General features: G+C 38.7%; 1 protein-coding gene across 1 annotated transcript; it reads left to right on the top strand.

Moving 5' to 3' along the window:
• The first annotated feature begins 11112 nt into the window (after positions 1-11112).
• Positions 11113-13845, top strand: LOC139821403 (uncharacterized). The gene is made up of 4 exons (XM_071792408.1): positions 11113-11782; positions 11987-12173; positions 13053-13390; positions 13499-13845. Exons 1-4 carry the CDS (start codon positions 11113-11115, stop codon positions 13843-13845), a joined length of 1542 nt encoding a protein of 513 aa, XP_071648509.1.
• The last annotated feature ends 1619 nt before the right edge of the window (positions 13846-15464 follow it).

Below are 15464 nucleotides of genomic sequence, written 5' to 3'. Positions count from 1 at the left end.
CCACTCACTCGCAACACTCGAGTCCGCGTAATCCGTCTCGTTTTATTTTCAAAGAAAATGAACCTTTGTACACCGAATAAATAGTTTTTGCCGCGGAATGACCAAAATATTAATAGTACCGCACTTGCTATCTTTACGCGTAAATGCACCGCACGCACAAAGAAACGGAAAAGAAAAGAAACGAACCTTAAACTTGATTTCGATATCGGAAAATAAACATTGACTCGCGTAATATTGCTAATTGATAAACTACTAGACTAATAGTTTCTAAGAATCTAAGCATCTTATCATCCTAAATTGAAAAATGTTCACTGACTCAATAAAAAATAATCACATGTTAGTTTGGAAATATACATCGATTAACATACGTTATAAGTTCTATAATTTGCATTATACAGAAAATAAATGACTTGTACTATAAAGAAAATAAATGTTATACTTTGTTCTTTAACGGAAATCAAATCATAGAACATATGTCAATGAACAATTTTATTAGAGTTATTAATTACGAACTAACTATTCTATATCAAACTTAACGCTAATTTGCAAACAAAACTTACTGCTACTAAATGCTTTTTTATTTCGGAAGGGAAATTTATGGGGTTGTCAGTCGCTTCGCTTTTCGCGCGCCTTCGGCCGCTGCCCGCTCGGTGGACTCACCGCCCTCTTCCATGCTCGCCGTGAGGCCTCCTGTCGCCGCCCGCTTCTTGGTCGCCTTCCTGGCCTTTACCAACGGCTTGTCGAGTATCACGTCTTCCGTGATCACCGGCTGCTGTCGCTGCTCCGTCGGGGCTGCTCCGAGCGCAGCTGACGGCTGCAACATGCTCCGACGCACCACTGTCGGTGATCCAGACATCTCTCTTATCGGCTTCTCGTAACTGCCTCAACTGCTCGACCGACGGTTGTTTTCGTCTACTGCTCGCCGCACTTGTTCTTCTGTGTTTTCGACTCGCGTCTAAAGCCGGGTACAGACTTGAGCACGAACGCGCATGAGGCAAGCCGATGTCGCACCGAATGCCTCGGACTGCAAAATTAAAGTCTCCGCACGAGAACGCATGAGGCAAGTCAAGGCAACTATTCGACGTTGCTCCAGTCGTTCGGCGTCAGCGGCACGAACATGGAAGACGAAAATGTTGCAGTGGCTTGTGTCAGTTTTATTATTTTATATAATTTATTAAAAAAAAAGAGAAAAACGAAAAAGCAAAGGCGCTGGTGGTCAACACAGTTTTATTATTATTAAGATGAATTCTCTTCAATTTCTTCCTCCGAACACGGCTTACCTTCGAACATTCGCTCTGGCCCGTCCACACACATTTATACGAATGGCGAATGCTCGGATCTGATCCACGACTCGCGGCTCGGTCTGAGCGCGTTCGGCGAACGGTTTGGGCCTGTTCGGCGCGCCTCGGATCAACGTCCACACTTGTATGCTCATGCGGCCTCGGCTTGCCTCATGCGCGTTCGTGCTCAAGTCTGTACCCGGCTTAATACAAACGCACAACTGTTCGACTGACTTTTGCTTTTGTCCTCGTTCTTCTGTTTATCACATTGACTCGCGTAATGCCCTCGTTCCTGACACCGGTAGCACTCTATGTTTTTCTTTGGCTTCCTTTTCCTTTTGTCCTTGTCGTTGCCCTTGGCATTCGCTTTCTTCGTGACCGCTAGCGCGCTCGTCGAATCATCTTCTTTGTCGAAATTCGAATCTTCGCGTATCAACCGCTCCAACAGATTTGCAATTGTTTGACGCTGTGGATCGACACTGTCCCACGCTGTCTTGAAGACATTAAATTTTGTCGTCAAGCTCGACAAAATCTTTGCGATTACTGCTGCCTCCGATATCGGCTCGCCTAGATCCCGCAACTGTCTTGCCATGTTCTGTATGGCACTTACGTGCTGGATCACTGAGTCCGACGTCTGCATTTTATACGCGTAAAAACGCTGCGTTAATGCACCCACATTTGAGGCCGATTTTTGCTCGTGCAAAGTCATCAGCTTCTTCCACATCTCGAACGCTGTGGTACAGACAAGCACACTATTCACTTGATCATCTTCCATTGCTGACGCAATAATCGCCGTAGCCTTAGCGTTATCCTTCACCCACGTTTTCATCGCTGCCACATTTGTGTTTTCAGGTCTTTGTCTCGTTCCGTCGACTACGTCGAAAATCTCATTCGCCATTAGCACAGCGGTGATCTGGAATTTCCACGCCTGATAATTCTTGCCGTCGAACCGCTTCACGGATCGCACTAGATTATCGTCCGGCATTTCCGATCTTTTCGCGTACACTCCCGGAACTAAAAATATTCGCTCGACGTCCTCGCCACTCGATATTGTCTCAGACCTCTCTCCACGAACTCTTGCTTCGATTTTGTGATCACTTGGAGAAACACGACTTCGCCACGTGCCTTGCTCGCACGCCGTACGATCGACTTGCCACACTTTTCACGAACACGAATTCTCTCTCACTTGTGACCTGGGCCCATAACCTGATGAGGCTATAGATCAATGGAGTGGATTGCAGAGAAATACTCGTACTTGTACAATATACTTCGCGTTCCTTTATTGAAAAATAATACCGTGGATACGTTACAAAAACGACTTCTGTCGGTTACCGTCGTGCAGCGACTCGAAGTAACATGCGCGATCGCGAGACTCGCTACCTCTCCTCTGCCGCGCTCGGCAATATTCGGATACGCTCGTGCGCCTACGCGCTAAACGCGACGACCTGCCTCAATACTACGTAAGAAAAACTACAAGGTTAAAGCAAAAATAAAGCAACAAGAAGAAGGTCAATCTTTATATAAACTTAGTGGAGCAGTTGTACGAACGGTTATAAATAGGCATCGCATACGATGCGAAACGTGCAAATCGGCTTTATTGAAATCTACTTCGTGTGATATTTCTCGTGTACAAGTTCTCACTGATCTAAGCAATTACTCTCGACCAGACACTTTTGACAAAAATTCAGAACTAATATTTTGTAGCGAATTGGTTTATTGTTTTTTACAAAATGCAGAGTTCATATTTCGAGAACGTGAAGAAGAAATTCTGTCAGGTGTAGTTACATTCTCTGAAATGTTAGAAACGTTGCTGCCACTTTGTATTACATACAAATTTCCACCGTGCCATTCTGTTGGAAAGCATATCTTGAAAACATATCTTTTTTCACGCATTCATTTCATCGTGCGTAAATTTAACAATACAATAGTTCGTAATAAATCTTCGAAGTGTGGAAGCAAGAGCGTTGGCATGAGAAATGCTGTAAACAAGTAATTACAATTGTGATAACAAATAATGTGATAAACATTAAATATAAGTACAAATATATATATGTATAAACATACCAAAGACACAACATAAGTACAAAGATACAATATAATTTATATGATTCAAAATAAAATTATAAAATTTCAAGACTTTTTTTATTTCATTATCCTGAATATGAATATCATACAGAGTGCATTAAAAATATAATAATTACTGCGTTTCAATATTCACTGCAAATAGATATATACCACAAAACAAATTTATAATACATTTATATACCTATGTTACGTATACTATAAATGTTCCATATTGGCAGTGAGCGGAAAACGGTTTACATGTCTCGTTCAAATTTTTCGCGCCCTTTTAGTACCAACATGTCCGACTTTTGCGCTACTCTTATAATCTAGAGCTCTACTGTATACTAGATAGTAGCGACACGTGGTGGCGATATCATAAATTAAAAAACCTGCTTCAATAAGTGTGCTACCCTCACCACTAAAATTCGGCCCGAGTTGCCAGACTTGTGTATACGACCGTGGGTAATACGATGTAAAAAAAACTTGCACATTGCTTCCTTACAGTTTTTAAGTGTGCAAGTAGAAACCTGCATTGCTTCCTCTATGAGGAAGCCTGTTTTTGTATGCATAATTAATTTGGCTTCCTCATAGAGGAAGCAATGCAGGTTTCTACTTGCACACTTAAAAACTATAAGGAAGCAATGTGCAAGTTTCTACTTGCTCACTTAAAAACTATGAGGAAGCAATGAACAAGTTTCTACTTGCACATTTAAAAACTATGAGGAAGCAATGTGCAAGTTTCTACTTGCACACTTTTTTTATGGATAGAGTATCATTAAAGATATATTGGTGTTGAATTTGGCAATGATCGGTGAAGGGGTTACCAATTTTTGCCTAAAAAGTGTACAAATCATACACGTAATCTTATATATAAGGTATCATTAAAGGGAGGTTGTTTCGAATTTGGCGAAGATTAGTGAAAGGGTTACCGATTTCGGCCTAAAAAATGTATAGGGTAGACCGAGGCAAATCGGATTACTAATTAGCACGATAAAATTGCTCGTTTAAAATAAAATACTAACGAAAATTGTCTTACAACTTATATTAATCCGATTCGCCTCAATCTACTCTAAGTTATTTGATGGATAGCCAATCCTAAAAAATTCGACGTTTTCGAACATAAGCAACACATTGGCATCGAAAACTCAAAAAACAATTTTTACTTCGGTCTTTCCTACCCCTATTTGATATATAATTCTTTTAAATTCGGTTGATTAGACTTAGCTTTATATACGATCAAAATTATGGACCTTTGATCACGTATAAAGCTGGGTCTAATCAACCAATGGCATCGAAAACTCAAAAAACAATTTTTACTTCGGTCTTTTCTACCCCTATTTTATATATAATTCTTTTAAATTCGGTTGATTAGACTTAGCTTTATATGCGATCAAAATTATGGATCTTTGATCGCGTATAAAGCTGGGTCTAATCAACCAAATCTTAAAAAATTATATATGAAATAGGGGTAGAAAAGACTAAAAAATATAATAAAATTAGAAATAGATCGATATTTCCAAATTTGCGGAAGTTAGAGCAACCACGGACATTTCTAAAAAAATTCAAAAATTTTTTAAAAAAGAACCCCTTTACTGATCATCGCCAAATTCAATACCAACCTTCCTTGAATGATAGTCTGTCGATTAAAAAAAAAAAAGCCCGATATCTCAATATTTGCGGAAGTTAGAGCAACCACAACATCAAATGTGCACATACACACACACACACACACACATACGGACATTTTTTTTAGGCGATATTTTGACGTTTTACAACAATCTGAACATATTGGCAGAAAAAACTCAAAAACCAATCTCTTCGTTGGTTTCTTCTACCCCTATTTCATATATAATTTTTTAAAATTTGGTTGACTAAACCCAACTTAAACGCAATTAAAGGTTCATATACGAAATTCACAAAAACAAAGCTTTCTCTATGAGGAAGCAATACGAAATCTCTCCAGATAAACATGAAGCAATTGACTCAATATATATATTATATATATACCTAATTTATCTAAATAGAAATCTTCCTCCTGACCGATAAGTCTATCGACCTAATTTCGAAATAGTGAACATTGAAAGTGTGTGAAAGTGACATTTCTCTGATAATCATAATAATATTAAATGAGAGCGTTAGAAGGAGGAGGAGGAGGAGGAATATCTTAAAAATAAATTTTCACATTTGGACTTTGCGTCGCAATATCTCCGCTCGTAGGGCACGTAGCGGAATATTATAAGAGAAACCCCTTCCTAATTTGACCCCAAGCTATCGATCAAGCCTACTTAGAACTTGATCCGTTCACTCGTTATCGAGATCTCAACATCTCGGGTACTCGCAACCTGTCGCGTCGCGTAAAAGAGGTCTCGCTCAGCGTGTACTTGGCGCGAGACACTACGGTGTCTCTTGATTTTCTTCTACACCAATTGTTCTTGATGGTCGAGTTCCACCGTCACCTCCTCGATAGACTTGTCGGGTAAATTTTCTAAATCGCCTTTGGCCATCAGTTCTTGTTTAGTTCTCCGCAACATCAATGTCTTCATGACCGTCACCAATCTTTGATGACCTGCGGCATTCTTATTGTCTACCCATCGTTTCCAAACGCGTGGATCATCGAACGGTGAGCATCTGAAAAACTTCAAAATAGAGTATAAATCTAACTCCTTATTTTGTATAGGCGTGCCGGTGAGGGTCCATCGTTTGTTTGCCATCAGTCCAGAGACCGCTTCAGCTGCCTGACTCTTGTGATTTCTCACTATATAAGCTTCATCAAGTATAACTCTCTTCTAGTTAATCTGCAAAAAAATTTTAATTTGCGATCAAATTAAAAACTCAAAACAGATGTGTATTTTATGCTTAGATCAAATTAAAAACTTCTATTTTTGTCTACTCATTAGTCAAATAATACTTACAAGCTTTAGTGTACCTTAAATAATGTAGAATTGCTTTTATATTCACGAGACAATATATTATACGTTGTAATGACCATATTGTTTTTCGCCAATTTTTTAGGAAGGTTCTGACGATTAGTGCCATGATGCACCTCAACCATTGCGACAATAAGGATGCGGGACATACTACCAGAGTACCATCCTTATGACCTGTGGATCATTGATCACATATTTAATAATTATATCAATACATTTATTATATTAGATACATTTATATAATTGTTATGATTCATGCTAGATGTTATAGGTACTATAAAATTTTATAAAACTTTTACATACGTAAAGGTTTAGGATGCATCCCGATGGAGAAGGAATAGCGGAACGGAACAATAACGGAAAAGAGACATGGTGGGGGTTAACCAATTAGAGTAGTTCCGTTTCAATTCCGTTCCGTGTTATAATGAGTGGGTTCCCCATGGCACGGAGCTATTACGGAACGGAAAAGAAACGGAAAAATTTGTAACCTATCCTGTCGAAAGTTTGCGAATAAGTGCTTGGCAGTGGATCGATCGCTTTGCAACATATTTTTGAAAATAAAATATATATGTTAAAATCCTATGTTAATATGTTAATGCGTTATATGTTATATGTTAATATAAAATTACTGAAGAAAGAAGACATCGTCAAGGAGACAGCAACAATTTAATTAATGAAATGGCAAATAATGATTCCTTAATTTTATATTAACATATAATATATAATACTGTAAGAGTAATTTAGTATAAAATTAGTATAAAGTTGATAGATGTAACAAACGATCAGTACAAACAAGACCAAAACTGACTTTTTATTTATTTCTATATTTTTTTCACATATATGTGCTGTCACACTCTAAAGTATATAAATATATTATTGTAAGTATATTTTATATCTCAGCAAACGCAAAAGGATTAAAAGATATTAAAATTTTTTAATACCTTTGAATCCCTTTTTTGGCGGAATTAGATGAAATTAGATGGGATTCGAAATGAGATGGTCCAATCCCATGGAATCCAAAAAAGAAATTTTCAATTCCATCCAATCCTATGGAATCCGTAAAGGTTATGGAATTGCATGGCATTAGATGGTTTAGGAAACGTCTCGCGCCTCCGTTGGGCGACCAAGCGCCGTTGTTCGTCGGTGAGCTTTTGTGTATGCCTAAGGGCATTACACGCACTACTGCCGACGGGCAATTAGCCCGAAAATGAGATTTGTAAGATCTGTCAGGCCCCGTAGGGGGTCCCTTTACATAGCGGTCGAGACGAAACTTTGAACTCGAGAAGATGCCCCGGCGATGCGACGCCTAGCGGCGTCGACGCAAACTGCCGGTAATGCAGACACCGCGCGGGCGTGTACTATTGGTGGCGCGTACCGCCACAGAGTTCAACACGGACACTTTTCAATCCCTATCCTGGCATTCAATAGTATTCATTTTATTGTCAGAATAGACGGAATTCAATGGAATTCAATACGGAAATTTTAAATTCCTAGTTTGGCATTCAATGGTATTCATTTCGTTAACGGAATCAATGGTATTCAATGGAATTCATCACGAAACTTTCCAATCCCTAACCTGGCATTTAGTGGTATAATATTTTTGTGTCGGAATTGGATGGGATTCAAAAAAGACAAATTCTTTCCAAAATAAGAAATTCCATGATATTGAAACTATTTCAATCCCTTTTTTGAACAAAAAATAGTTCCTTACAGGAACTTTCCTTTCCTTACAGTGCCAGACTAGAGTCAAGCTCAACAGGGTCTTCTTTCCCCGCTAATTTTTCCAAGCCCGTTCCCTTGGCAGTGGTTTCGCTAGATAGTAGATAGGGACAGTGGGAATCTCGTAGTTTTTAAGTGTGAAAGTAGAAACTTGCACATTGCTTCCTCATAGTTTTTAAGTGTGAAAGTAGAAACTTTCGCTCACAAAGCTCCTCTATGAGTAAGCTTTTATTTTATTTAATGTATAATTATTAGTATTTATTTTTTTGGCTTCCTCATAGAGGAAGCTTTGTGAGCGAAGGTTTCTACTTTCACACTTAAAAACTATGAGGAAGCAATGTGCAAGTTTCACTTTTTTATTGTCCTAAAACATCATTTTTTGAATTCTCAATTATTGAGGCTTAGTCCACTAAAAAATAATATAATGCAGGTTGTTGAACATAGCATATTTTTTGTTGATTTCTGTTCGTTATTTAAACTGATTATAATAGATACATTTTATTGTATACTGCGTTTAACGCAGAATGCGTTTTTATAATAATTATTGCACCTAGCGCAGAATGCATTTTCATAATAATCACTGCGATCCGCGCAGAATGTATTTTGATAATACTATTACGCCCTGCGATATTTCTAATTTTACAAAAGTTAGAGTTTTAATTTTACGGAAGTTAGAGCAACCACAGACATTTCTAAAAAAAATTTAAAATTTTTTTAAAAAAGAACCCCTTTACCGATCGTCGCCAAATTCAATACCAACCTTCCTTGAACGAGACTCTATCGATTAAAAAAAAAACAGCCCGATATCTCAATATTTGCGGAAGTTAGAGCAACCACGGACATTTCTAAAAAAATTTAAAATTTTTTTAAAAAAGAACCCCTTTACCGATCATCGTCAAATTCAATTCCAATCTTCCTTAAATGATACTCTATCGATTAAAAAAAAAACAGCCCGATATCTCAATATTTGCGAAAGTTAGAGCAACTACGGACATTTCTAAAAAAATTTAAAATTTTTTTAAAAATGAACCCCTTTACCGATCATCGTCAAATTCAATACCAACCTTCCTTGAATGATACTCTATCGATTAAAAAAAAAACAGCCCGATATCTCAATATTTGCGGAAGTTAGAGCAACCACAACATCAAATGTGCACATACACACACACATACGGACATTTTTTTTTAGGCGATATATCGACGTTTTACAACAATCTGAACATATTGGCAGAAAAAACTCAAAAACCAATCTTTTCGTTGGTTTCTTCTACCCCTATTTCATATATATTTTTTTTAAATTTGGTTGACTAGATCCAACTTTATACACAATCAAAGGTTCATATACGAAAATCACGAAAACAAAGCTTCCTCTATGAGGAAGCAAAAGACAAATTCTTTCCAAAATAAGAAATTCCATGATATTGAAACTATTTCAATCCCTTTTTTGGACAGAATAGAATTCGGAAAGTCCTTAATTGAATTCCTGGCAATCCCGTTTTAATTCTTTTCAATCCTTTTTCGTTTGCTGGGATGTACAGGGCAATGAATATGTCTTAACATATGGGATCAATTGTTGTATCAAATTCAAAAAACCACTATTTGAAAAATTTGACCCTGGCTAAGATAAACATCAGTGAACAATATATTATAAGGAAAACTCTGTACAAGATACTAGAAATGCTAAAAGATGACCAAGAAGCTTTTACACAAGTCGTAAGTAAAGCTGCTTATTATAATTAAATTATGTATATATTAAATTACAACCTTTTTCTTATCTAAACTATATTGAATTCTTCTTGTTTTAGAGACTATTAGACAACAATCCCTTGTAATACAGAGAAAGACTTGGAACACTCTATAATGGAATGGCTTAGATTTGCAAACATCCGTAAACAAAGAAAAAAATCTTAAAAAGTAAAAAAGTAATGTATATAATGTATTTATGTTTGTTAAGTTAGCACCCCCCATAAAAAACCGGAATAACACATATGTAGAAATTAAATGCTCTTTATGTGCTAATTATTCTATTCACGATTTTTGTGCTCGAGCGGTTTCGTGGGAAATTGCAATTGAAACTGGGGGTGCTGGCTTAACGTAAGTTAGCACCCCCACTCATTAAAATTACATATAAAATAAAAAACTCATTATGCTAGAATTATGTGCTTTTTATGTGCTTTCAAATGCCTCAAACAAAATTAGTCTATCTGTAATAGTTTAAAAAATATACGCAAAAAAAGATCTATATATTACTGATATAAAAGTAAAGTATCAGTTAAAATACAGAAAGCGTAATAATTCTTGTCTTAAAATGTTTCTCGATTAATGTGTTCTCGAAATATGCACAATAAAATTTTTGTGCTTATCCCCTTCGACCGACCCGAACGTGAGTACCCCATACGTAAGAGTACCTAACCAGTTAAAATACAGGTAGCAAATTGGTTTTAGTCTTAAAATATTCCTCAATTTATGTGCTCCCGAAATATGCACAATGATTTTAAAAGCATAAAAATCACATTAATTTTTTTTGTCAATGTAATTTTTTGATACAAATTTTTTTAATAAACATAATTATATATGTAATATCTAAATATTCTATTACCATATTTTTTTATACATCATAAAACAAATATATCCTTCAAGTATTAGTCGCGCAATTGTAGCGTAAACTGCACTATCATTCATGTAACATTATCATAAAAAACAATACACAAGAGATTCTATATAAATACAAATTAAAGTTTACTAAAGAGTAACTAATTTTGAAAATTACATTTTGTTTCTTGTTAGAAGCGAATCATTGTATGCGAACATTAGTATTTAGAGTTTAGGATCAGAGATGGCATTGAAATGCGGTATTATTTCTTTTCTCCCCCTTTTCACGTCTACGGTGCCATCTCCCTCTACGCTGTGTAGTCAGTCCTCGCCAGGCTCGCTAGCGTGGCACATGTTCAAGTGCCTAGCTATGTGCGATTGTGCATAGTGAAGCCAAATAAAGTATTCTGTTCTTTTGCAATCCAGCGTGTTAGGTACGTTGTGCCTGATTTAATAAACCGCTCACAGGTTATGGGCCCAGGCCACGTGCCCAGACTTACGGTGATAACGAAACGTGATTGCAAAGAACAATGGCCGCTACAAGCACACTGAACAATCTAGAAAAGCTGACCGAAGATAACTTCGACTCATGGAAGCTGCAAATGAAGAGTGTCCTGATATACAACGAGTTATGGGGATACGTTAGCGGCACCAAAATAAGAAGGGAGCCAGCCGATCTCGAGTGGTCAGCAAAAGACGAGAAAGCGCTCGCATTAATTGTATTAAGTGTGACGAAGAGCCAACTCAGCAATATTAAGAAAGCGAGAACGGCGAAAGAAGCATGGGATCAACTGTCGAAGATCTACGAGTCAAGAGGACCGGTAAGGCGAGCGACGCTGTACAAGCAGCTATACCGAATGAAGAAGGAACCGGGCGTCGCTATGTCGAAGTACGTAAATGACTTTACATCGAAAGCCGAACAATTGGAGGAAGCCGGAATTATCATTCCGCCAAATTTGCTGTCGATAATGCTGCTCGGGTCGCTACCCACAGAATACGAAAGTTTTTGTATCGCGATGGAATCACGTGATGAAATACCGAGTATCGACGCACTCAAATCGAAACTTATAGAAGAAGAGGCGCGGCAGAGCGACAAAGCAACACATGAAGATGCAAACAATAGCGCGTTAGTCACCAAGGACAAAGCTAACCGAAGTGCGGAACCTTCAAAGAAAGGCAAGCCTAATGAACATAAACCGCGTAAGTTTTTCGGAAAATGTTTCAAGTGTGATAAGTTCGGTCATCAAAGTCGCGATTGTAGATCAAAGACAAGAAATTATAAGACTGACGATGCGTTACCCGCGATATCGTGCAATGCGAAAATACCTAAATCGAGCGTTTGGTGTTTGGACAGTGGAGCTACCAGTCATATGTGTAATAGTAAACAACGTTTTTTTGACTTAGACGAAAGCGTTCAAGGTAATGTTTACACCGCCGGGGAACAGAGTGTGAAATCGCTTGGAATAGGTGAAATTCGAATGGAAGTAAAGTTAAATAATCGCGCAACGAATAGAATAAGATTAGAAAATACCATTTACGTTCCGAGCTTAAGAAATAACTTAGTGTCCGTGTCGAGCATGACTGAAAAAGGGTACGTAGTGACATTTTATGAAAATAAAGCTACGATAAAACGTTCGGACGGTTCAGTAGTAGCAACTGTTATAAGAAACGGACAATTGTACGTGATGCGCGAATCAGAGAATCGAATGTTACAATCAGTTCAAAGCAAGCGTGACGATTTGTTAAAGTGGCATCGGCGGTACGGCCATTTAAACCTCGACAATTTAAAGAGACTGATGACGAACAATATGGTTTCGGGTTTCAACATAACTTCAGCTGTGAACAATTTAGATTGCGAAATTTGTCAGAAATGTAAAATACATCAATTACCTTACCAGAGATCAGTAAATAGAGCTAAATCAGTTCTGGAACTCGTCCACTCCGACATTTGTGGCCCCCATTGAAACAGAATCGCTCGGTGGTGCTAGATATTTTATAACGTTTATAGACGATTATTCCAGGTATACTGAAGTTACAATGCTACGCAGACGTTCTGAGGCCCTCGACGCGTTCAAGAATTATAAACGCAGAGTTAAAAAAGAGACGGGACATCGCATTAAAAAGCTACGTACGGACAATGCGTTAGAATATAGTGTTAAGGATTTTGTTGAGAGAAAGGGATCGGAGAGCTGGAATTAATGACGCGTACTTTTGACAAACTTTCTTTATTGCAAAAATAGCACTGAGAATTAACGCGACTATCACTCTCTCGAGTCGACGGCTAAGAGAACGGAAGCACGCAGGCTTCCCGGCGCTTTCGCTAAGGACCCGAGTTCCCCCGAAGACACTCGAACGATCACGCGCTCGACCGCTAGCTTGTCGCTAATGCTACCCGGACGGTGGCGCACCCCTTCCCTCGCGGCTCTTATCCCTACTATAGACGCGATAAACTATCTGCCTCAATATATAGATCCAAGGAATTTTCTAGTTTTCTCCAGCAGGAAGGAATCACAAGGCAGCTGAGCGTGGAATATACCCCGCAACAAAACGGAGTGGCAGAGCGTGCCAACCATACACTCGTGGAAATGTCGCGATGTTTATTGTTGCAGGCAAACTTACCAAAATCGCTATGGGCGGAGATGGTAAACGCGGCTGCATTTATAAGGAACCGCTGCCCTTCAAGAAACTTGCACGAACAAACCCCATTTGAATTATGGAACGGCAAAAAACCATTTGTTGGATTTATGAAAGTAATCGGCTGTAAAGCTCTTGAGAAAGGAAAAAGGCACGGCAAATTTGAACCAAAAGGTAAGGAATATATCCTTGTTGGTTACTCTAACGAATCAAAGGCTTACAGACTTTAGGAACGAGGAACGAAAACGGTGACTAAATCCCGAGACGTACGCTTCATTGAAGATATTGGAGAACCATCGACGAACTCAAGTGAGGAAACGCTCATACCATTGGATTTTGATCCAGATGAAAATAATAACGCGAAGATAAAAGAGGCAACAGAGAATGAGGAGCACAGCGACGAATCATTGGATGAACAAGCGAGCGATGATGAGGAAATGCGTTGTGGCCAAAAATTACAAAATGATATGATGGCGACTCCGCAACGCGGGCCCGGACGTCCAAGTTATGTCAGAACCGGAACACCGGGAAGGCCAAAAAAGGTGTACAAAACAAAACAAGCAAACCCTTCATCAACTGATCCACTAAATCTTAAAGAAACATTAAGTCGGAGCGATAAGGAACTGTGACTAGAAGCGATGAAGACGGAATACGAGACCCTTGTCCAAAATGGAAAACGTGGATTCTAGTCTCACGGCCGACGGACAAGAAAATACTGACAAACCGCTGGGTTTTTCGAATCAAGAAAACGCAAGATGGCAAAATTGAACGATACAAAGCGAGGTTGGTCGCCCGAGGGCATACACAAGAAGAAAGGGTTGATTATGACGAGGTATTCGCCCCAGTAGCTCGGCTTGAAACGATACGAGCCCTGTTGGCCTGTGCTGTTAATGAGGAAATGTATGTTCACCAAATGGATGTGGTGTCAGCATACGTTCAAGAAAATTTGCATGACGAAATATACATGGAGCAACCGGAGCCATTCGTCATCAGGGACGGCGAAGAGGATAAAGTCTGCCTATTGAGGAGACCACTCTACGGCTTAAAGCAGGCCGGTAGGGAATGGTACAAACGACTCAACGATTATTTACTCAAGATAGGTGCACGAAACGATGCGTCGAATCCCTGTGTTTACGTTTATGGAGATGGCGAGAATTTAGTTATACTACTAATCTACGTTGATGATGTGACGTTGGCATCGAAGAATATCGTCAAGATAAACGAGTTAAAAGCTAAGCTTAAGTCCGAATTCCACATGAGCGACCTTGGCCCACTGAATCAAATTCTAGGAATCAATGTCGAAAGAGAGGGAGCCACCGGGGAAATTCGGCTAAGCCAACGAAAGTACATAAACGAGCTAATCAATCGATTTGGAATGGAAGAATCAAAAACAGTATCAACGCCATGTGATTCGAGTCAGATGATAACCAAGGAAGATGAATCAACGACTGAGGAAGAGATGAAGAATAGACCCTACAGAAAACTTGTAGGGAGCTTAATCCATTTGGCGAACGCGACCAGACCCGATATTGCGTACGCAGCAAATGTATTAAGCAGATTTTACGCGGACCCTCAAAGGAAGCACTGGATGGCTGCCAAGCGGGTGGTTCGTTATTTAAAGGGAACGATCAACTACAGTATCACATACAAAAGAGACAAGAACGAGATACAAACCTACGTCGATTCGGACTGGGCCGGCGACATTAGTGACAGACGATCGTGTTCCGGGTATGTTACAATGCTAGCGGGAGGACCAGTAAGCTGGAGTGCGAAGAAACAAAAATCCGTGGCACTATCAACCATGGAAGCGGAGTATATGGCTCTCTCGGAAGCCATACGTGAATTGACTTTTATTAAAAGACTGCTTAGATTCATGCATTTTGACGAATATGTTAGAGATCCATCAACTGTCAATTGTGATAACCAGAGCGCAATACTTATGTGTAAAAACCCAGTATTTCACGGTCGTAGTAAACATATAGATATTCGGTATCATTATGCAAGGGAGCAAGTCGAAAATGGATACATTGAAGTAAGATATTTGCGTTCAGAAGAAATGGTAGCAGATATATTTACTAAAGCTTTGTTGAAATCAAAACATGAGAATTGTGTCAAGCTGTTAACTTTGCCACAGTCAAATTAAGATAGTTTATCACAATTCTTGTAACGTTATTGTTTGTAGTTTGCTTTAAGCTTGTTCTAGTACATTACAGTTTGTGTTCAATTTATAGTTCATCAAGATCGCATA

Source organism: Temnothorax longispinosus, chromosome 11, assembly GCF_030848805.1.
Source record: "Temnothorax longispinosus isolate EJ_2023e chromosome 11, Tlon_JGU_v1, whole genome shotgun sequence".
NCBI classification, from domain to species: domain Eukaryota; kingdom Metazoa; phylum Arthropoda; class Insecta; order Hymenoptera; family Formicidae; genus Temnothorax; species Temnothorax longispinosus.
This window is presented reverse-complemented; position numbering and strand designations above follow the sequence as displayed.

What these genes read in the sequence shown, in the direction of transcription:
- LOC139821403 (XM_071792408.1), top strand. Translation starts at nt 11,113, where the DNA reads ATGGCCGCTACAAGCACACTGAACAATCTAGAAAAGCTGACCGAAGAT. An exon ending in GCCTAATGAACATAAACCGC is followed by an intron (nt 11,783 to 11,986) that starts GTAAGTTTTTCG and finishes TTTTTGACTTAG; the next exon opens with ACGAAAGCGTTCAAGGTAAT. An exon ending in TCGAGCATGACTGAAAAAGG is followed by an intron (nt 12,174 to 13,052) that starts GTACGTAGTGAC and finishes CTCAATATATAG; the next exon opens with ATCCAAGGAATTTTCTAGTT.